The sequence below is a fragment of the Serinus canaria genome, chromosome 18, assembly GCF_022539315.1.
Source record: "Serinus canaria isolate serCan28SL12 chromosome 18, serCan2020, whole genome shotgun sequence".
NCBI lineage: Eukaryota > Metazoa > Chordata > Aves > Passeriformes > Fringillidae > Serinus > Serinus canaria.
Window position 1 is genome coordinate 8547777 of NC_066331.1, and position 23647 is coordinate 8571423.

The 23647-nt window shown below is 44.1% G+C and overlaps 2 protein-coding genes across 6 annotated transcripts in view; one reads left to right on the forward strand and one right to left on the reverse strand.

Moving 5' to 3' along the window:
- Positions 1 to 13271, reverse strand: LOC103819886 (cytochrome b-245 chaperone 1). 2 transcript variants are annotated; one of them, XM_009094485.4, is made up of 7 exons: positions 13126 to 13271; positions 10822 to 10952; positions 9688 to 9729; positions 8346 to 8419; positions 7307 to 7403; positions 5034 to 5178; positions 1 to 4066 (listed from the first exon to the last, which is right to left on the reverse strand). In XM_009094485.4, the coding sequence occupies exons 2-7, from the start codon at positions 10904 to 10906 to the stop codon at positions 3937 to 3939; spliced, it is 573 nt and encodes a 190-aa protein (XP_009092733.1). In that variant the 5' UTR covers positions 10907 to 10952; positions 13126 to 13271; the 3' UTR covers positions 1 to 3936. The 2 variants fall into 2 exon arrangements, with proteins under 2 accessions (XP_009092733.1, XP_050837207.1); XM_050981250.1 differs by having other exon boundaries at positions 4998 to 5178.
- The window catches only part of NARF (nuclear prelamin A recognition factor), a 23495-nt gene continuing 13104 nt past the window's right edge, over positions 13257 to 23647 (forward strand). Inside the window, exons 1-5 of one of the 4 annotated variants that reach the window (XM_050981247.1) lie at positions 18702 to 18751; positions 19260 to 19348; positions 19845 to 19925; positions 20766 to 20909; positions 22548 to 22680. In XM_050981247.1, the coding sequence (XP_050837204.1) occupies positions 19322 to 19348; positions 19845 to 19925; positions 20766 to 20909; positions 22548 to 22680 (385 nt within the window). In that variant the 5' untranslated portion in view covers positions 18702 to 18751; positions 19260 to 19321. The other 3 variants (XM_050981248.1, XM_050981249.1, XM_018919151.3) reach the window with 3 other exon arrangements.

Genomic DNA, 23647 nt, shown 5'->3' on the forward strand with positions numbered 1-23647 from the left:
TTAATATTTTAATAATTTTAATTAAAAACAATACAAAATACTACAGCAATGCAAAACAAGTTTTCAAAGTTGATTTTTTCAATGAACATTTTTTTTAAAAAAAGACAACACCACAACGCCTTGCTGAAATTCTACTTGCAATTTTAAAGTAAAAAAAAGGCAATTTCTAAACATTTTCCAAAAGTATTTTTGCCTCCCAGCCATCTATGACACTGTCAGGACTAGCACTCTTTATTTATTACTTGAGCAAGCTGAGGTTTTGGTACCTGTGTAACTTCATAAATACAGCTCGAGAGTCAGATCTCAACTATAAATATTTAGATTTTCTTTGAGACTTGCACACTTGATGCCAGGTATGGAATATTTCATTGTGCAGGGATATGAGGTTACAGCAAGGTTACACAAAGCAGTGCAGCAGCCACAGCCCCAGTCCCATCCCAGCACAGCCATGCAAGGAGCTGCCACTGGGCTGCCCTGGAGCACCTGCTAAGTGCCACTTACAGTTCCAGTGAAGGACGGGACAAAGGGGCTTGGTTTAGGGTCAGGGTGTTGGAGCTAATCTAAGCTCTGCTGTGCAGCTTTTTAAATCATTGTTAAGTCATGCAAACTACAGCTGTCCAGGCACAAGTCTCTGGATAGCCTGAGATGCTAAAGTTCATGAGTACATCTGTAGGAGTCTCCCAGGAGTACCTCATTTCCTAACCAAAATGAGTCTTTCATGTCATTCCTTTGAGTCCAAGTCACTTCACAGCAGGCACATGTAGGCTACTGGGCTGGCCCAAGAGGAGTGAGGAAAACCATCCAGGAAAGCCTTCAGCAGAATGGTGGGAAGTGGCAGAAAAGGAGGATGACAGAGGACTCGTCCAAAGAGGGAAAGTGAACCCTGTCCTGAGCTGCACCTGCTGTCCACAGTTCCTCAAGCTGATGCCATTGCTGAGGGCACAGACACTGCCACAACCAAATCCAGGGGAACAGCCATTGCAGGTGAATTGTACTTGCACACAGTTACTGCACTGCATCTGGCCATGTCTTCCAGCTAAAAATGGCAGAGTTTTAGAGGGCAAGAAGCTCCACATGTGGATCATGAGAAACACAAGAGAAAACCCATCAGCCTGTGCTACCACTGGTGCAGTGTGCCACTGCCAGGCTCAGGTGGATCAGTGCCACAGGAAGCTCCTGGGTGGATCAGCCAGCAGTGCCTGACACGTCCCCACAGGAGCACCCCCAGTCTGCCAGAACGTCCTTGGGGCCCATCCTGCTAGCTCAGACTACAGAACACAGGTCCCCACTGAAACTGGACTTGTTGGTACAGTGACAGCTGCCAAATGCAAAATGGAAATGGCACAAGAGAGGATGGCACCAGCTGCCCCAATGGAAAGGCTGAGGAGCCAAAATTCCTCCTGGACACACAGTGCATGGCAGCAGCCATCCCTCTCCTGCCTGACACAGCAGGATAACAAGGAGTGAGGAGGATACTGGAAAACACCTCTGAAGAGGTGATCACTGCCACCAACCCAACATACAACTTACTCCACAGGATGTATTTTGAGTTACATTTTACTTTACTACAGGTCATTCCCTTTTCAATGTTCCTTACACTGTTTAGTCTTGTCTAAGACATTGCATAGTGTCTAAGTGTAGACATGACTAACACCATGAATGCAAAGCAAGCTGGATGCACTGCAGCTCAGCAGAAACAGGACACAGGATGCAGTGCAGGGTCAGACCAACAGATGTACCTCTCAAAAACTGATTTTTAACTGGAGAACTACAGTGTGGTTTTTATCTTCTGTGGAATGTCAGCTCTCATGGGAATACAAATGAAAGCCAATAGAGCTGAGACTGAAGGCAGGTAGTTTTGTCTGGTTTATCCATGGTCCACTCCACGGGCTCAGAGTAAGTGCAATGCACACCACAATGCCCTCTGAATATCCTTGATACAAAGCAGCACAGGCTGAGCCCTTGTGCTTACACTGTACCATGACAGTACTTCCTACTGGAAGTCCTTAGAACACTCACCAGTCTCATTTTACACTGTGGGGAAAAAAGAGTACTCCAAGTCCCCAGTCTCATTCTCCTCTCCCTAAAATGAGCATCACCTCAGGTATACATTACAGTGGATTTAAATGAGGAACTCTACATTAAGTGTTACACCCTGCAATATTTTTTAAAACAGGTTTGATGATTATGCTTAGCCTACAGCTGTGCTGGAGAATAAAGGCAAATTTAGCTAATTGCCTGCAACCTAATTTTCCCACGTTCATACACAGCAACTTCTCAGTTCCAGTGGTGTGGGGTAGGCACCAAAAGCCCCATGATTACCCCAACAACTCAAGGACTTTCAGGAACATGTACTGGCAGAGCTCTGTACTGATACCTGACATAATTACACGTTTTTTCTCTTATTTAAAGGAAACAGACCTAGTTCTGTGCTGCAGGCAGCTACATCAACAGCCATCAACCCTGCTGCAGTGTGAGTACCTTCCAGTGACAGCACCAGCCTCAGCCTCTGCCTCTGCTCACATCCTGGGTCTGAACAGCTGAAAGGAAACCTTTGATCAGCAGGTGCTCAGCTTCACCCCAAACTGGAACACACAACAGGACATGCCTGCTACCAAAAACTTTTCAGAGCCTTCTCTCTGTAGAGGTAGAGTGATTGGAAACAAGAACACAGGCTCTTTTAAACTCTGAAGGAACTGCTGCCAGGAGACATTTGCTGCTGGCCAACCGTGAAAGCAGCCAACACAGTTACCTCGTACCCTGTTCACATCTCCTAGATGTAACTGTGTACATATTTTCTAAATCAGGTCTAAAGATCATAAGATTCCTAAATAAAACCTAGTGAACTTCAGTACAAGCAGCTGTAGCACGCTAAAGGAGCTGGCAGCTTTTTACAATTTTCTCTTGTACTGACATGTTAATGTAAGCATGATGGAGTTCTAGCTCTAGACAGAATATGTTGACTAACAGAGATAGCTTTTGCTTCAGAAATACCTTGAAAAAATGTATATTTTAACTATTTTTGAAACCATTGGCCAGAACAGAGGACACCACACACCTGGAGTAAAACACAGATACAAGTCAGACATTTAGTCTATGCTACCTACCTTTAAAAAAAGTTATTATTTAGCACTTTGGTATCATTTCAAGTGAGGAAATACTCAACAACTCTAAGCTACCACCTTGTTTGACATCAGTCTTTTCCCTACCTAAAGTTACACGTCCCTGCTTCCTTTCTAAATACACAGTTTGAATAGTAAACATTGAGGTCCAGAAAAAGATTGCTCAGTCCTGCCCAGAAGTTAAGCAGAACAGGATTAAGGTAGAGCATCCCAAAGCTGTTTCATCATGATCCTTTCTCCTTTGCTATTTATGGCTCCTTGGTGAGTCTGAGATAAGTTAAGACACCGTTACAAGTTGATCAACCTGATGTTTAAAATTCCAAGAGAGGCACTCAGACTTTAATTTCCACAGATATCCAGTGGCAAGTCAGTAGTAGAGAACATAAAAGTGCCACTACTCTGCATCTCCTAATTGCATATATTAAAGGGGAAACATCAAAGCATTGTGTTATGAGTTACAAATTCAACTCTTCTACATTGCATATACTGTACCTGCAGCAAATGTTTGCAGTAAGCAGTTCACATCTGCATCTTCATTTCATTAATGGAAAAGCAATTACTTCAAACCAATTCATTAATAAATAGCTATTCTTAGACAAGTTTGAGGAGGTGACAAAAGTTCAAAAGCCAGCAGTGTCCACATGCAGGGTCCTGAAGCAGTTCAACACTAAACTATGACAGATTCCACCCATTGCAAATACACACGTTGAGAAATGCCCAGGTCAGGGTTGTGAGGGGTTTCTTGTTCTGAAGAACAACCAGAATATTCTCCAGATGTGTGAAAGCCTCTGCTTGTTTCAGTTCACAATGACTATCAGTATTTAACCTGTGGTTCATCTGCATCACTTGCCTCTGTTTCGCTGCTCTGGGAGAAATCTTGTGGGGTCTCTACTCTGTCCAGTTCCAGAAAACTCGTAATGAGTTTGGCAACTGCTTCCACATCACTGTGGAAAAGAAGAAACAATGGAAGAGTTAGTGGAACTGTAGTGCTGACAAGACAAGAGCAGGCATGCTAATTCCTGAAAATTGCTTAGAGGGAAAGTCATATGGGCATAGAGGCTATGGCTGACACACCAAGCCATTCCCTCCACAGCAGAACAAATCAGCCTTTTCCCAGTCCCTGCTGCAAGGTTCTTTATTACCAATGTTTAAGATAATTTTTCTGCTAACTAATACACCAAATGTTTGCAAAGTAGAATTAGTCCCCTCTGCCACTGCTTAGCTCAGGAAGGCAACTCCAGCAGACATGCAGCACTAAAGGGATCTCAGATATTTAACCATGATCCTGACAGATGGTGTTAGCCAAATGTCTGCAAATGAAAACATTATGGGATTTAAAAGGTTAAACTAAGTAACACAGGGTCATAACAGCAAGTCTAAAAACTGAGCTTAGTTATAATGATGCCTTGTGAAGGCTGACCTAGAACAGAGGCTAGACAGAGTTAAAGAATAAAGTATTTAATAAAAGTCTACCTTGGGCAGCACGAGAGCCCAGCCAGGGCTACACCCAAGATGAACCAAAATGGTCACAAAATGGACAACAGGTGATGGAGTCTCTCACTTTAAGTTCTGCTCCATTTGCATATTGCAGTTAATTGTCTAATTACAGCTTTAGGTTATGAAGTCTTATTCTTCTTGGTTTTCTTCTCTTCAGTCCACACTGTTTATGCTCTCGGGCCTGAGATTTGGATCATTTGTCCAGCTAGAGCAGGAATTGTTTTGTCTCCCTGCTCTGTGCAGAAAGCTCACCATCCCCTAATACAAAGCCCAGACCCACACACTAAACCAGCACAGAATCTGAAAACTATAAAAGCCAAAACCTGAGGCATCAATAATAGCTGGCAATTACTGACCCACACGATTGGCATTCCCCACCTTACACGTTCCAGTTTTCCCAAGTCCCCACTGCACCTTCTGCAGCCCAGCACGGCGCTCTGCGTGAGCGGGTGCGAGAAGCCGGTGACGAAGCGCAGCACGACCAGGTAACCCTTCCCGAAATAGCGCACGGCCTCCTCCTCCACGTTCACATCGCGGATCTCGCTCAGCACGGCCACCACTGCAGGGATGGGAACAGGCAGCTGTCAGCAGGACTGCAAACCCTCAGCACCCTGCTCTTGGGCACCACGGCTGGGATCCCTCACAGCCAGGGCAGTCCTGATGCCTTGTGAAGGCTGATCTAGAACCGAGGCTAGATGGAGCTAAAGAATCCACTAATTTATTCTACTTAGGTATTTATTAAAAGGCCTCCATAGATCCCCCTTGAGCAGCACAAGAGCCCAGCCAGGGCTACACTCAAGATGAACCAAAATGGTCCCAAAATGCACGACCAGTCATGGGGTCTCTCATTTTTAAAAGTTCTGCTCCATTTGGGTCTTGCAGTTCATTGTCCAATCACAGCTTTAGCCCATCAAGTCCCATCCTTCTTGTTTTTCTCTCTTCAGTCCACATTTTTTATGCTCTTAGGCCTGAAATTTGGGTCATTTGTCCTTGGTCCCCAGCTAGAGCAGGAATTGTTTTGTCTCCCTGTAGCCACATTTCTCTCCACAGAGAAAAGCAAGGCACAATTCTGCCCAAGAATATTTCTGAGTTCCACATTCTCTGAACCTCAGAGGAAGGAAAAACAATTCTTATCATTTGCTGTGCCTGTGTTTGTGCAAAGGTAGAATGCAATATGGAGATTGTTTACCCACAGTGATGGTGTTTGGTTTCCTTGGCCTATCAGGGCCAAAGGTGTGTGTGTGTCAGGACTGTTGAAGACAGCCACAAGATTCAGTGCAGTTGTGTGCAGGGTTGAGTGCTTGGCAGATTCAGTTTTAGATGTACAGAATAATACAGCATAATAAAGTAATTAATTAGCCATCTGGTATCAGTGGAGTCCTTCTCATCCTTCCTCCTTGATCAGGGCCCTCACAGCACAGCTGGATCTCCCTGCTCTGTGCAGAGCTCACCATCTCCTGATACAAAGCTCAGAAGTACACACTAAAGCAGCACAATACCTGAAAAATAGAACAGCTAAAATTTGAGGTATCAAAACACCTGCTGAGCTGCTCAGGCAAAAGACACATCCACAGGGTGTGAATGCAGTACACTGCAGCTGGGACAGGCCCTAAGGATAAAGATACAGCCAGTCAGGCACTGGGGTGCAACCCACTATTATTTATGTTTCCCACCTGCTTTAATGGCAGGTGTAACTGTTTTTCTGTGTGGAGTAGGCAAGCAGGTGTTCAGTTTACTGAGATTGAACTAATACTGAAACATTTAACTGCTCAAAGCACCTGCTGACCTCTGCATCCTCACATGAAGGGTACCTAAACCAGATATTGTCATAGAGGAAGAGATATCCTCAGCTCTCCATTGTAAACATGTATGCTAAAGGAAAGCCCAGAAACATTAAACATCCTTCTCTCCTCACCTTTTATCTTCCATCTCCAACATGAACTCTTAAAAAACCAACTCAGCTTAAGGTCATCCCAAATTTGGCCACTCTTCTGAGCTTACTGAGAGCTGGTTCTATTCACATCAGGAAATAGAACAAAAACTCTGCCAGGGAAGAAGATCCTACTTTTGTAACAGAAGAGAGATTTCAGTTTACAATAGAGCTACAAACTCACCATCATGACTCCACCAACTCACAGTCTATTCTGCAACTTCTGCTAGTCCAAGAGGAAGCCCAAAGTCCTTCAGATTCTGCATTAAACTGAGTCTCCTGTACAGGCTGCTTTAAATATTCTATATTTAATACAGAATATTCACATTCTATACCTGCAGGATGTAACATGCCTGCTTGCACATGTATCAAACCTCTGCCTGCTCCCCAAAGCAGATGAGATTACAGGAATCTCAACTTCTGGATCCAAAATGGAAGTTTTTCCACCAGTCCCAGCTGCCAAGCAGGCTAGCCAAGAGCAAGGTAAACACATTAACATCCCAAAGGAATGGCTAGGATTATTATGGAAAGCAATGTGTAGGCCTACTTATGTTGGATTAAAATAATTAACAAGATGCATTCAGCACACTGAGAAAAAGCATTTGGGTCCAGAGAGGCAGATTGTTACATCTGCTGCTTGGGAACAAAGCAGATCTGGAAGCAGATGTGATTTAATTTGAGTACAGAACTCCAGAGAAGCTATTAAATGGGCACACATCCATCACCACATTTTCTACCACAGATGCTGCTTTCTCACCTTGTTCATTGCCTCCTTTTGATAAGGTCAGTATTTTTTTGTAGAGGTTGAATGTTTTTAGGCAGATTGTTCCCTTGTTTTTATCAAATACAGCTTCCTGTAAAATTGAAAAATAAGAATTAAGATTTTCTTGAAAACACCATCACTAGCTATGCTTCAAAGTAAAATAAAAATAGTTCTAGGGGAAAATAATCTTGGCAACAGAAGAATACACAGCTAGTTCAGAGACATTCCTCTATTACTAGACCATGAAAATCACAATCTTGCTCTTGGTTTTAAGATAAACTTTACCACATCTCTTGTGTGACTTCTAGGAGGGAGTTACAAGTGGGTTCATTGTCCCTCTTGCCACATTCCCCATATAAAAAAAACTTTGCCTGGAATCAAATTTGACCACTAACTTGTAACTCCTATAATTTTCACTCCTGGTGAATTTGATATCCCAGTGCTGTGCTCTATGGGCCAGGCTCACACAGACCTCAAATATCCCAATGAAAATGGATATTAATGATATGGGATATTAATGACATTTCATATTAATCAATGAGAAGAGGATCTCATTCTCTTTAGATGAGTTGCTCGTTCCAACACAACTCAGGTCAGCAGGGTGACAAGATGACTTATTGCTCTCAAATCAGCATCCACACAATTCTAAACCAGAGGAAAAAAGCTGAGCAGCCTGGAAGCTTAAAGCTCCCTTATTTAGTGGTTTCTCTGTCATTAGCTTGAAGGCTAAGTTCAAAATCATGTGGTGCAGCTGAATGTCCTGGTCATCCTCCCTCTTTTATATAAGAGAGAACATTTTGGGCCAAGTCTCCCCTTAAAAATACCCATGTGTTTAGCTTCATATTTTTATGCTTGTGTAAGCAAAAAATTATTGCCCTAATTCCAGTCCCAGCATAGCAACCCAGAGGGTTTGCTGAAAACCAAAAGCATAACTTGTCTGTCTGAACAGAGCAAGTGTGTGGGGCTGCTGGAATCAGCATCTGCCAACTGCTTCCTACTCACAGACCCTCATTTCCTGAGCTCAGCATCTTACCTCCCACTGCTCCAGATTCTGGGCTGCCACAAAGAAACACCCAGCCATGTAGAAGAGCTTCCATGCCAAGCTGTCTGGACAATGCAAAAAATGCATAAATTTAGGGTTTCCCCCCCCCTTCTCTGGTTTTTCAAACAATCCTGAAAGCAACACGCTCCCTTTAAAAGCAGCAAAAGGAGTAAAGTTTTCTCTGATGGAACATTTTTGCCTTTAGTTGTACTACAAGCTATTTTACAGCTCTTTCCCAGGATGAAAATACAGAAAATCTTCACACTTTTCAGAGACTTCATTCATGCTGGGCTTCAAACCATGCAGAATTATAAGCATATGTATTATTGGCAAGGTTGTAACATCACATCTTTCTCTTCTGTACAAGCAAAGGCATCTTAAAAGGCATTCACAAAACTGCCAACCTGCTGTCAAACACCAAATATTTGTGCTGCAGAGGACAAGGATAAGGACAATGAAAATTCAAAAAAGCAAACATGTTCCTGCATAAAAGGAAGCAGTTGGTCCTCTTGACAAACAAACATTTGCATTTCACGTCCTGGCAATGTTTACATGTCACAGCGTGAATAATTTGCTCACTCAGGGTTTTAACTGAAGGCACAGCAGAACTGTGCTGAGATTTCAGAAAATTTTGTTGCAACGTCTTAAGAAAAAGAAGATTGATTTAACTGGTGGCTCAAGCAGCTTTGACTGCATTTTTCTCTTTAAATAAAAATACGTGGGTTCTTTTGGTAGCACATTCCTACACACTATTAAGTTTGAACATTTGATGTTAACAAGATGCAGCACAAGAATCACAGGGCAGCTTCCAGGACAAATCCCATGGATGGGAAGACAGCTGGCATTTGGTGCAGTCTGCTGTACTGCAGGGGGAGGAAGCAGCAGGAGCTGTCTCATCCCTAAAGGTGCTTGGATGAGTAATCTCTGCCAGTGATGATCTGACAGTTTCCAGAGAAACAGAGAACTTCCGTCACAGGCAAAGTAATCATTTCATTATGGTGTCAAATAATCATTACATGTCTTCCCAGGAGAGCTGTAAGGACCAGCTAATCACATTTATAAAACACTGAAAGTACAAAATGCCACAGAGTACCAATATCATTATTAAAAATACTTGCAAATGGAAAAGGAGGCTGAGTAAGAAATAGAGCACTACAGCACAGTAAGCCATAGAGGCAACAGTTATTATTAGTTTTAATATTCACACCACAAAGGGGGAGAGGAACCTCCACTGCCTTTGAGGGGACAGACAGAAGCTGCAGATGAGTCATCAGCATGAAAAAGAGATTAACAGGAAAGAAAGAACTCTCCCAAAAAAGTGATAGGCCATTACCTGCACTGTAATAAGCAGCAGCCAAACCTATGGAGGCTATTCCTAGGAGGAAAAGAGGAGAGAATTAAGACAAATAAGCAGCTCAAAAAATACCTGAAATTCCCAGAAGGAAAACATCACTTTTCAAAAACAGGACAAACATGACTGCAATATAGATCACTATATCAAAGTCAAGTTATTTTTTTCTCTCAGTATTAAAACAACTTCCATTCTGCAAAGGCATTAAAAGCACAGTGGCTGGGGTCAGAAATAAAAATTTTATGACACAATTGGGAACAGAACCTCAGAGGGACTCAATTTAGTCATGACACCATACTTCCTGTCACCACAGTACAACTTGGAGTGCTCACACAAACCTTGCAATGGTTATTTTCCCCTTTAAGTGCTCTATGGGGCTAAAAGACAACTTTTACAGTAAAGTTGTGTCAAAAACTGCCAACTCCTTTCTCTCAGAGAGGGGGAAGCAGCTGAAGAGTGCCCCATGCCCCAGAGGCTGCTGCAACTGCAAAGATCTTCTCAATAACACCCCTGAAAGCAATGACAAGGTGGTATTACTGCAGTGGGATCTACTCGGCTGGCAAGCAGGATATACCAGATTTTCCCCAGCAGCTCTCTCAGTACAATCCTAACAAGTTTCTTTTTCCTGCATATTCAGCAGTGTTTATAAAGATGACTTTCAGAATATCCTGTATGACTTCCCATTTCATACTGAGTCCTTAGGAGCTCAGCACCAACCACACACAGCAACCAACCCAGCGTGGTCACACTGCAGTTTTCCACTCCTGCAAGCTGAGATATTTCTCAACCTAAAACCCTCTTCAGAAGCTTCACATTTCTATTGCTGCATGGCACATAATAAACCTTCTGTTCTTCATCTTTCAGGACTCCCTTAAAATTCCATCCATGAGCTTCTGAGGTTCTCCAGATGAGATTGGAAGTCTCACAGTGAAATTGCCACTCTGAGGCTTCACACTCATTTAATGGCTATGAGAAAGGAGGAGTTCAAAGCACAGTCTTTCCTCTTCTGGAAAGGAAAATGCCTGGAAGGCAGGGATTTCACTAGGGATTCTTTCAGGAGTTTATTGTGACCCTCTTCCCTTAAAGCAAGCTCTGAAATGAATGCTGTGGTCTTACCAACACAGAGGGACCAGGAGCGGATGCCAGGTGACCTCTTTAGGTGAAGACAGGAATTTGTGCGCTTTTCAACCAACATGTACATCTTCAACAGAAACTCCCAACAGCCCAGTCTGACTCATGAAACCTCACTGCACCAAAAAAAAAAAACAAAGAAAAAAAAATTAAACCATTGACAATTCCACCAGTTCTCCTTCCTAGCGTTTTTAAGGACTTACCAAGTCTTAATCTAGACTATAAAAGATACTCCAGGGTAAGAACACAGTCTTTTTGGACAGGAAGAGCAATATGAACACTGAAAACAACCACAAAGTAAAACTGTCATGTTGAGAGTTGCATAACAACAACAGGAATGTGAACTCTTGGAAGAAAGTTCTCATTTTAAGGGTAGAAGTCTCCTTCTATTATAACCAGATTCCAGAAGAAAAATGTGAAAAACAAGAAGCTGGAACATTGTTGTTGCTAATTCATGCAGCCCTTCAAACAGATAAAACAGCAAAGGGAATGGAAATCTCTTTGACAGCATTTTCCCTGTGAGCTGAAAGGGTTCTGTGAAGGGTTAGTCTGGGACCTGGGGCAGGACAGTGCAGCCTTCTGCACCTCTGACACAGGGTCTCATCCCAGGAAGGGCTACAGCCAAGCATGGCCACCATCCCATAATGCCACAGATGGCGTTCCCATCTCCCAGCCACCTCAAGAACACAACCAGGAGCTTCTAACAGCACATGTGCCTGTCTGTCCTCAACAAGACCATGCCTTCAGCCTAGGCAGAAACAGCAGAGACTGAAAAGGCAGGCACTAATTAAAACCAGTAGGAACTGGGTAATCCCATGCAGCATTTTCTGTACATTTTTACCGGCTTACAGCATAGAATCAGAGTTATCTAGGGTGAGAAAGACCTTAAGATCATGAAGCCCAACCACTAACCCAGCACTGCCCAGTCCACCACTAACCCATGTCCTTCAGCACTTCATCTACATGATTTTTGAACACTTCCAGGGATGGTGACTCCACCACTTCCCTGGGCATCCTGTCCCACAGAACCAGTTGAAGGAGGCTGGCATTAAGCTGCTGTTAGCTGCCCATGATAACAGGTTTCCAGAATATGCCAACATTCAGCAGGTTTTGAATAACCATGAAAAACACAGAGAGAGCAGGTCTGAGCACATCCAAGTTCTCACAAAAGGCAAATATGTGATTTTCAGTCCTTTAGTTATCCAGCTGTTCTTGGATACAAGATGATGCTCCTGCAATTCTGGTAGTTTGGATACAAAGCTCCGGGGGAGCAGACTTAGCCAGGTCTTTTCAGTTAAACAAAAAGCACCCACGACTTTGATTTTAATCTCTTAGCAACACATCTGAGAGCATCTGAAACCGAAAGAGCCAAAAGCACTTATGCATAAGACATGCTCCATCTCCTCCGGATGTCAAGCATCAAATTTTAATTTTCAAATGACTCCTGTGAGTTGTTCTCAATATACCAGAAAATACTTCTGCATGTACAACGCTTTCTCCTGCCTGTTATCAAACCCAAGTCAAAAAATTGAAATCACTGCAGAAATCTCAGTGTATTTAACAAATATTAACCCTACTTAGAACATAATTCTCACACATATCATTCAAGTCCATTAATGCAAACTTTGATATCTCGCCCCCATAATAATTTAGGGAAGTTTAAGCAGGCAAATGCCAGTTTTGGTTTAATGCTGGACACTCAACATCAATGCATTGTCTCTCACAGGCTGTTGCTTCCAAGAGATGGACTTTGAAGTAAAATGCAACTTCTAAAGTTACATTTAATAAATAAATCATAAACACACTCTAAAGCAAATACTAAAGTTTCACTACAGCAATGTTATGATTACAGAGAAAGAGGTATCTTTGTGCTGCTCTTTCATGCCAAATTCCAAACCTCAGTTTTACTTGACTTTGTCTGGTTTGACAATGAACTGATTTCCAGCATCAAAATAACATTCTCATGCTTCCTCCAAGCTCTCGGTTGAGGGCGAGCCAGCAAAACCCATGGGAAGGATTGAAATTTTCACCCCTTGAAATCTTCACCACCAGCAGCCATCCAGTCAGGACCACACATCAGCTGAATTTTTTTTACAGGGCTCATTTTTCTTTATCTCCCAAGCCTGCACCTGCTCCCAGCCCAGCCTGGTTTCCCCTTAGGGAGGGGAAGACCCTCCCCAGCCCGGGACCGGCCCTGCCTTAACCCACCCAACCCGCGGTTTTTGTCCCCCCGCTCGTGGGGAAGCCGAGGCCCCCCTTCACCCCCACCCAGCCCCGTGCCCGCGGTACCTGCCCGGCCTCCAGCCGCCTTCTAAAGGGATCCGCGGCCGCCTCCGCGTCCCGCGCCCTCAGTGCTGGTCCCGCCTCAGGGACGGACGGAGGCGCCCGCGGCCATTTTGGGTGAGGGCAGAGGATGGGCCATGAACCTCCCTTCCCCTCCCGTGAGGGCAGCGCCGCGCCAAGATGGCGGCGCGCTGCCAGTACTCAGCATGGCGCCTGGGCCCGCGGATGCTGCTGAAGTAAGAGCGTCGATGTTTCCTTGGTTGTTTTACTTTAGCGGTGCTTGGAAAGAGCAGAAACCTCGCGTGACGAGAGGAGTGAGCTGCTGTGGGGTGAGGCTGGGTGTGTGGGAGAGCCTCAGTGGGCCCAGTAGGACCGACCCACGATGGGTGAGGTGGACATGGCGCCTTGCATGAGGGGGTCGGGGAGGGCAGGGGAGTCCTGGGGGCTCTCCTCAGGCTCGGGCAGCCCCTGCGGAGCCCAGGAAACCTCTGGGTTCTCCATGGCAGCACCTGGGGCAGCTCTACCACAAAAGCGCCGGTGCTGTGCCTCGGCTCTGGCAGAATGACAGCAGGGTTGGGGTTGGAAGGACCCTTTGGAGATCGCTCAGTCCAAGCCCTGCTGACACACCTCGAAAGCGTCTTGGTAGGTTTGGAATGGCTGCAGGGAGGTGTTGCCGATTTTAGGAGCTCTCCAAACACAGATGCAGAGTTTAGTTTAGGAAGGAGAGGTTTATTCTGCACAGGGTTCAAGGTGGACGTTTCCATACATCAGGCACACCAAAGCTTTTAACTATTTATACATTTTAGCAAAGACATTAGTGTTCACGGGCTGCAAGTTACATCATTCTCTTATAATAATAAGCATTCTGTCTTCTATTGGTTAATGATCCACTTGTCATGCTAATAAGTCTGCATGCTCAGCCTTTCCTTCTTGTAGGTGGGTTTCTTGTGTCAGTGGTTGCAGATCCCCCCCCTGCCAGAATTCCCTTTTACCCAGTTGGAGCTGATTTCAGCACAGTTGCTGAGTTGGCTTCATTTGTTTCTTCCTTGTATTGGAAGTTCTTGCCAGATGGCCCCTAAATTCTGCATTCTTTGTGTCCACTGCCAGCGGGCATCCTTTTTTCTCAGACTTTAACCTCTGCTAGGTCTGAGATCATTAAAGCATATCAAGCCCTAGACTTTAACAAGGCAATTTCACCAACAAAAATAACTTGTTTTTTTCTAACACCTGGACATCACTTATATTTGCAAAGGAGAAATATCAGGTAATCTTACAGGTCTAACATAGATGTCATGAGTTTTCTGAATTGTACATCAGCTGAAGGCTTGGATTTGAAAATCTGTTATTTTGGGAGGAAAGTTTGTGGACAAATAGGCTGCATTTGGAAAATCTTTCATGTTTGAGTCAAACATCATTCACATGGGAAAGCTGCTCCTGTTCAATCCATTAAAGCAACTGCTTATGTCAGGCACAATGGGTGAAGTGCAGACATCTGTAGTTTAACTTAACTTCTTAAATTATTCTAAGTCAGTGTGTAACTTCATCTACAAATGATATTTGGTCCTCTCTCAGTTGTACAGGAATGTCCTTCCTGGATGAAATCCTCAAATTTTGGCTTTTTTCCAAACACGAATATATTCTGAAGTGTTTGCTCAGGGCCATGACATGATAAAAGTTTATTTAGCTGTTCTGAACACTATTCTGGCAAACTGAGATTTTTGACCAGTGACTTTTATAACATTTCAGAGTGAAGATAGGGAAAAAACACCAAAGAGTCCCAGACATGTAAGTGTAAGTACTGGAAAATACCAGCTGCTGTGCACTTTCTGTGTAAGAGTTTTAATGGGAAAAGGCAGTGAGGAACTGCAAGAATGAATTGGCCTGCTTGTGAGTCACAAGGTACCAGCTGCTGGATTTGGATGAAAAATAGGAAGTAATAAGTATCACGTGTGCTCAACCCAAACAAGCATCTGACTGAGTCTTTTGGGAAGAAATTTATGTCTAATTAGCTGTCAATCAGTTTTTATAAGCAACTGGTTTCTCTGGAAACCAAATGTTAAGCTGTTTTGATTGATAAAAGACAAAAGGTTTCTTGTGTCTAGAGCGGAGTGAAAAAAGCAAGAAATTCATCTGTCCCCTCCACTCAGCATAAACCACACAACATGTTTTATGTTACTAACTGCAAAAATATCAGCAACTTTCTACTTCTGCAGTTCTTCAAAGGTCACACTAGGATAACCTGATCTGACTTAATTTAATTATGAAGTTACAGAGAAATATTTTCAAGCGTGGGAAATAGCACATACATACACAATCAAAATAAATACGGCAAGGATCCTTGTTAGCTTCTGCTATCCAAATAATGATTCTTACAGCATTTTTTCTAAAATCCTGGGGATTTTACACCAGCTCTTTGAAGTAGGTGAGTGCTGTTATGTCTACCAATAGAAAAAGGAAGAAGGAATATTTTGAAAGCCTGATCCTCGACCTAAAGAACAGCATAAATTCCAAACCGCTGCTGCAGAAACAAAAACTATTTTCCAAAATAAACAATTCAGGAATATGTGTTTGACTATTTGTAGACTTCTTCCTCAACAATGTAAAAATAGATTCTGTGGAAGTGTTTATGTTCTATTTGTGTAGTAAACACACTTGTAACTTTTAAGTCATTGACCTAAACCCAAGACCATGCAGATAGAAAAGAACTGGCCTTAATTTTGAAGTAGTTTGACAAGTCTGTAATTCTGGTGCTTTTCCTATTTCAGGCCATTTCCCTAAATACTCTTTTCTAACTCCTTATATTTTTTTTTTCTGCCCTAAGGTCTTAACTTAAGATCTTAGGAATTCAGCTATGCAATAAGCATGTGATCTTACTGACATGCCAGGATAAATTCCCAGAGTGCTTGCTTGGAAGCAGCCACCAAATGCTTTGGCTGGAGATTTGGCTGGGAGTGCTGTTAGAAATGAGCTCATCCCACAGGAGGAGCTCTCTGTGCTGCCCCTGCCCTCGATGGAACAGTGTGTGTGCAGCCTGCAGAGCACAGATTTCATGGAATTACGTGTTCAAGTGTTACTGCCCAATTCTGACAGCTGGGGAGTGTGCATTCACAGCTGGCACTTCCCTGCAGGACCCACACAAAGCCTGGAACACTTTGCAGTTGTTTGCAGCACACTGTTTTCACGGGGAAATTCTTGTTTCTCCATTTCATTCAGGGTGTAAATGCTTCAGGTGCAGGGATAAATGTTACATGGAGGCCAAATGCATCAACAGTGGCCAGAAAAGAAGTGATGCCTTTAAGTGCTGCCTGCTGCTGGTACAGGAAAGCTTTTAGAGAGTGAGGCTTTTGGGAAGCAGCCCTGCAAAGGTGGTAAGTGTCACCTCCCAGGATTAAGTGTCAGCATCCCCAGATTTAAGCAGGATGGTGCTTTCTTGTCTCAGGTTGTCAGGCATACTGGGAGGGTTGATCAGAGATCCACTGTTCTGTGGGAAAATGGCATCCATAGTTAATGGCAAGCAGAGAGTGCTCTTGGCAATAAAAGAAATGAGACATCTAATGATATCACAAATATAACCTTATACTGTGCACTGAAACAGAGATTCCTTGCACACTCTTCAGTTTGTATGTTGTAGCTCTTTTTGTTTGAATTTTTAAATTGAAATAAATTCAACCCAAGTATTCCTAGATGAAGGATGAAATAGGGATACTTAATGCTAAGTAAGCTAAGATGTCCTCCATATTTCTGCAAAATGCTTCCATTTCTATGCAGTTCCCTGTTTTTCATTGTGAATACAAAAAATATGGGGGGGGGAATTCAGTCTTCTGCCCTTTGATGATATGCAGAAGAATGTGTTTAATCCAGTCCTGTAACAGAGTTCACCAGAGATTCCCATCCCTGAAAACATTCAAGGCCAGACTAGATTGGGCTTGGAGTAACCTGGTCTAGTGGAAGGGGGATTTGGACTAGGTGACCTTCAAAGGTCCATTCCAACCCAAACTACTCTGTGATTCTGTGAAATAAAAAAATACTTTAAATATGATCTATGCAGTTACAGAAATATCCAAAACTGACATGTCTTTTGAAGAATCACTATATCAGTTTTGGATAAATGTAAGTATAATCAGAGTGTGAAACAGGGAGGATTTTGGCTGTGTCTTTAAGTGCAAATCTCAGCATGTTACTAATTCAGAAGTTTTCATCTATCCTATCACCTTATTAGTCAATGCAGCTATAGCTGTTGTATCCTGATGAAATAAGGTGCTTTTCTTTTATGAAAATACTCATCCACAGGAACAAAAAAGATGTCAGATAATGCTGCAGTCCACCAAGTCTGTAGGAAATGCAAATTCTTAGATCACATAGGAATTCCTCAGGCGTGGTTGTGGTGCTTTTAAAAAGCTTGGGCTAATATGCTAATATAAAATGTAAGAGCATTTTGAATGAAGAGAGCAGAGGCACAGAAAATTATTACCAAAGCTATTACAATTTTAACCTCAAGTCAGGATTAGTAATATTTTTCCAGGGTATATGTAAAGCAGCATCAGCTTATTTTTCTTAAAGTGGTAAGTATGAAAACCTTTCTGTTTGCTATCATCATGGTTAAGCTAAAGAATTCTTGATTTCTCTGACCTCAGTGATATCTCACCTATAGTCTGCAAATTAAAAAATAATTTTAAAAAAGCACTACATTTTTCTCTGGGGTTATCTTTAGTATCCTTAACATGGAACAAGTGTTTATAAAGTTGTGGTTTTGGGTAACAAACCTCTCTGGCCGTGCCTGTTTTCAGCCCTTGTGCTCAAAGGCTTAAAGCATTAGAGGTCACTGTAACAGGAGGGGATTTACCCAGTGCTATAGACAAGTTGCAGTTCAGGCAGGAAATTGCATGTTTTTCGGAAGTTCTGTGGTTTAATTTATAAAATGTCATTTTACACTTGAAAAACTTCTCTGTGTAGGTGTAGGCGTTTGCTTGTACGTGTGTGTTCACATGGCTGGGGGTTAAAAAAGGAGCAAAATGTTGATTGAACCTTTCTGTCTAAATCCTACAACCTGAGGTTCAGAAAGACAAGAAATCGTTAGAAATCTTGATTAATACTCCAGGGCCTTTGAGACTGTGGAAGGCTGATGTCTGTTCAATAATCCTGTCCATGAGGATTTGTGATTCCTGCCCGGGAACAGCATTGCTGGTACTTGTGTTTTGTTACAGGAATGGGAAATCGCAGCATATTGGTTAAATAAACTGGTGATGATGGTGTATTTAGTAGCTCGCAGAGTGTCATTTCACTTTAAAGCCATCAGGAAAAAACAAAAATAGAGGGAAAAAAAAAAACCTTTGTAGGCTATAACAGAGGAGCGCGTTGTGAAAAATACGCAGGGACGCTTCAGAGAAGCGGCGAAGCCTCGGGCACAGCCCCGCCGCAGAGCCGGGCGCGGGGGGCAGGCCTGGCGGGTCAGTGCGGCCCGGTGGTCCCGGTCGGGATGGGGATGGGGACCGGCATGGGGGCGTCCCTCCGCGTACGTGCGGCGGCGCAGGTCCGCAATGAGCCCGGCGGGCGCGGCCGGGGGAGGCGGTGGAGGAGGCGGTGCCGCCCCGCCCCGCCCGCTCTGCGGCCACAGGCACAGCCCCGGCGGCAGGTACGGGACCGGTGCTGCGCCCCGCTGCCCCTTGACAGGCTGCGCTGGGGCTTTCGGGGGGATTTCGGTTGTCGGGTTTTTTTTTTTTTTTCCCCTGCAGAGCTGATGAGCTGCGGCTCGTGCCCGCCCGTACTCCCGTTACCTCGGTGCGGGGGGCTCTGAAGAGCCTGGGGTGCAGCGGCGGGGGCTCCGCTCTCCGTGCGGGGCCCGGACCGTGCCGCGGGGGCACCTTCCCCTCGGGGCTCGCCCAGCGCCGTCCGCCCCGCGGCTCCTCCGAGGCCGCTCGGTGTCGTCCGCAGCGCCGGGGGTCGGCGGCGTTTGCGGGGTAATTCCGGGCGAGGGAATTGCGGGACACGTGAGCGTGGCGGGGCCGCCCCCGCCCCGGGACCGCCCGGCGGGGCGGGCGCGGTAACAAAGGGCGGCGGGGACGGCAGGGAGGGCATCGGGTGCCGGGCTGGCGCTGCTCGTGCGGCTCTCACCTCCCGCCCCGCTCTCTCCTGTCCCGCAGCCCCGGCGGCCAGCACCGCGCGGCAGCCGCGCCAGGGCCGGGCAGCGCCGGCCGCGCCGCAAATGAAGTGCGAGAACTGCAGCAAAAAGGTGAGTGCCCGGCCGGGTCCTGCCCGCCCCTCGGCGCGAGGCACGCCGCCGCGGGCACGGGGGGATGCCGCCGGCGGGGACGGCATCGTCCGCCGGCCCGGGAGCCTCGGCGGGGCGGGCGGCGCTGGCTGCCGGCCCCAAGGTCACCGAGCTCCGCGTCCTCCCCGCGGCCCGACCGTGACAGCTCCCGGGGAGCCCCGAGCGCCGTGTCGCCGGCGTGTGGCCGTGCCCGTGCCCTCCGCTGCTGCTGGGCTTGTCTGGGGCAGCCCCTCGCCTTAACAAACTGCCCAGAACTCTGGAACCGATGAAGTGGGGGAATTCCGGGGAAATTATTTCCATCGTAGCGGTTGCGCTTTGAACACAGGGTCTTGCATGTGTTCCAGAACGCTGTAAATAGCTCTGTCGGTGGTTAACGACATGAACAGTTTTGCAGAAGTGTTCTTGCAGAATGGTGAACAGGCTTTGCATAATCCACACATTTTATGTTTTGTTTCAGGAATGCAGTAAAAAACAGAAAAATGATGATACGCAAAGTGCATCTGTTGATGCATTGAGTTCAAATGATGGCTCTGAAGAGGTAATGTTCCTTCTAAGACCTGTACTAGACTCTCTATTCTTCTTTTGTTTTGTGCACCCCAAAGAAGGTTATAAGGAGACAACTTTCAGCTACTAAGTATAACAACAAGCAGTTGAAAACAATTATGAGCTTTTGTAGACATCCCTTAATATGTGAATCAAAAATCTTGTAAAAAGGTGCAATAAAAACTCTTACTATGCAAACACAAAACAGAAATTCTATGTTCTCAAAATTTAGAGTGCCAAAACTCTTATATCAAGTCTTCAGAACAGAGACAGAACTTAGAAGAGTTTTTGATAGTACAAAATACCAACTTATCCTTTATATCCAAGTATTCATTTTTCTCAAGTGAGCTGCAGATAGTGTGAAACTCCTGATCTCACAGAATATGTTCAGTGCAATTGTAGGACTGTGTTCTCTTTGTTTTACCTCATGCTACAAAGCCTAAGGCACCTTCCTGTTAGAGGGACATCTGGTTAAGGAGCTTTAATAGTTCAAGGGAAAGTTTTCTCAGTTGCTTGGTGATTTGATGGGGACTGTCAGCTCTGAAGCACAGTGCAAATTAAGTTACTAGCATATGGACTAGGGGCTAAATTTAGATTTTTGTTTACACTTAAACATTTTGCACTTTGACAGTAAGAGGAGGAGCAGAGCTATGATTGGGATGGAACATATTGTTTTGTTTACCTGTAAATAATCTTGGATATTATGCAAGTGTTGTGGATTGTCCTGCTAAAACCAAACAGGGTATTGTGTTTGCTTTTCATCTGGCTCATTGCAGAGATGTTGAAAATCATTTGATCATTATTAAATACTGTTTACTTCTTCTTTTGCCACTAGAAAAATGACCTTGATACATTGGCTAATGCTAAAATACTCCTTAGCGACTGCCTAGCTTGTGACAGCTGCATGACATTGGAAGAAGGAGCCAGAGTTTTCCAACAGAATCAGAAGGAGTTCTTTCGTGTTCTCAACCTTAATAAGGTAAAATGACCCAAACAATACCCCACTGTTTTCTCTGAGGAGGAGGCAGTTCCAGAATGACTAAGCAGCTTGGTTTCCCAAGGCAGATAATGTGAAGATTTGTCAGGATCTGCTTTTTCCAAAGAGGAAGTCAGGCAACACAAACCTTAAAAGTACTTAAAATAATTTTGTACTGGAGTTGCAAGGTCACAGCACTTAATGTAAACACCAGAGGAAAGTTACTACACCTGCAGAAGGAAAATTTATTGGCAACGTGATGATTTAATTACTGCACTAACAAATTATTCTGTAGTTCAGTGTTTATTGATATTCGTATCTTCACTGCTGGGACTGTTCTGGGTGGTTTTGGTGCTAATATGCCCACATTATACGAATCTATAAAGACATGTTCTTGAAATTAGCATTCTTTTTAACATATGTTCAACCTGACTACATTTTGTCCATATTCTTAGCAAACGTTATAGGTGTTCTATTGCTGTCTCATCTTCTGCTGAGTTCTGTTTTTTCTAGAAGTTAGTTGCTCTGTGTAGTGCTCACATCTTTAGAACCTGATATTAAATTAATTATTTTAGTTCTGCTCCAGACTTCTGTGCAAAGCTACTAGAACTGAAACTTTCTGATCTGTACATGTGTGTCATAAGTATGGATTAATTACATAGTACTTACATTTTCTTAGAAGGAGTTTCACTGTCCATACAAAATTGTGTTGTCATATATGAGAAAATTAGAAGAGAACGGGGGGGAAAATAATATTTTTGGTCACATGGGTCCTTTTAAGAGGGCCTGAATCCTACAACAGCAAGGCAGTCAGGTACCTTCATCACAACTCCAGGGCTCCAAACGCAGGCAAGGGGCAGTCATGAGCTCTGAGTAAGGAGCTCTCTTTGAAGGGTTATTGTCAGCATTTGGATCAGTACAGACTGTGGGCTCTGACCTTTGCAGGGTGACACTTGTCTGTAGCACAGTCCTGCTTTGTCTTCCAAGTTTTCTACTGGTGTGGAAAATGTCCCAGCTAAAAGACAAGATAAATCTTCAGCTAAATGCCACAGTCATTAGAGCTGCACAGTTCCACACCTTACACTGGGTACTTCCATGGGATTCCTCAGTGCCTACAATGCTGATTTGTTGAGAGTCCAATCTTGCCACTTTCCCTCAACAACTGCAGTGATAAAGACATAGGAGCCTTTACAAAAAAATCAGATGTGTCATTTGCTGGGTTGTATTTATAGTTATGAATGCCCCTGCTTCTATAAACATTCTTTGTAATTATTTAAACATACAGCTCTTTTCTTATTTGCTAGAATATTTCATCATACTAGAACATCAGAGATGCTGAATGTCCCTTAACTTTCCTTACACCACCTGGAATCCAGCCACAGAATTGTCCTAGGAGGGATGGATTTCCCCTGAGGTCTATAAAAGAAACATCTACAAATGATTGGAGATGAGCACTCTCAGGATCAGAGGAACATCCTGTTCCTCTGCACCTTGAGGGTTGTTTCACAGGGTTGTTAATGATATGGTCCAGTGAAGCATGAGGCTCTAAAGAATAACTCCAGGAATGGGAAAGGAAGGGAAAGCAAGGAGCCTTACCCTGTTTTAATGACTTTTATTTTTTCTCTTTGTTTCACTTACCAGAAATGTGATACCTCAAAACACAAAGTGTTGGCAGTGTCTCTATGCCCTCAGTCATTGCCTTATTTTGCTGCTAAATTCAATCTCTCAGTGAATGAAGCAGCCAAGAGACTCTGTGGTTTCCTCAAAAGTCTTGGTAAGTTGGCATTTGTTATGGTGGTGAAGCAGAAAGGGAGGGATCATTTTGGTTGGTTTTGCTTTCTCAGCAGCCTTCCAGTACCTGAAGGGGCTGCAGGAGAGCTGGAAAGGGTTTTTGACAAGGGCATGGAGTGAAACAGGGCAGGGTTAGATTAGGTAATAGGAAGAAATGAGGGGCAGGCCCTGGCACAGGTTCCCAGAGCGGCTGTGGCTGCCCCTGGATCCCTGGCAGTGCCCAAGGCCAGGCTGGACAGGGCTTGGAGCAACCTGGGACAGTGGAAGGTGTCCCTGCCATGGCCTGGATGGCACTGGATGAGCTTTAGGGTTCCTCCTGAGCAAAACCAATGGTAGGATTCCATTCCATGATGTTTTGTTAAACAGTCCTGAAGTGCCCTTGCACAACCTCGTTCAGAGTTTGGACTCCAGGCTCTGTGAAGTTCAGCCAGGCACCAGTGCCACATACAGCAGTGTGAGACTGGGGACATTCTCTGCTCACAGCAAAGGTCACAGAACAGAAGGACATTGTAGAGCTGCCTCCAAAACCATCAGGGAGGGCTTAGTCACAAGCTTCCCATTATTGTAAAACTTGAGGGAGAAGGTAATTCTTATTCGAAGTTCCTTTCAGTCCTTTTGACCCATTGTATCTCTAGGAGAGTCTCAGTTCTGTCTTTTTCCTATAATTTGGAATTACAAGAACTGTTGCATTTGTATTATGTCAAAGCTGTACTTCCTTTGGTCATTATATATATAGAGTTTTAGATAAAAAGTAATAGCCACTTTCCTGGTAAGTCTGGGATTTTTAAAATTTACTTGAAGGAAATAAAAGGACATTAATAAACCTATAAACTGTTTCCTTCTGTCTGTATCTATATATATTAATTTTTCATGTTTTTTCTGATGCCTCTCTGTACCCAGTGCATATTCTTCATCTCAAAGCATTCCTGAGTCCTGGTGGGCCCCAGTTT

Excerpts from the sequence above, each read along its gene's own strand:
- LOC103819886 (XM_050981250.1), bottom strand. The coding sequence starts at position 10,906 with ATGTACATGTTGGTTGAAAAGCGCACAAATTCCTGTCTTCACCTAAAG. Across the intron at positions 9,730-10,821 it reads CTCCTGGTCCCTCTGTGTTG|GAATAGCCTCCATAGGTTTG; the intron begins GTAAGACCACAG and ends TTTTCCTCCTAG. Across the intron at positions 4,067-4,997 it reads GGAAAACTGGAACGTGTAAG|TGATGTGGAAGCAGTTGCCA; the intron begins GTGGGGAATGCC and ends TCTTTTCCACAG.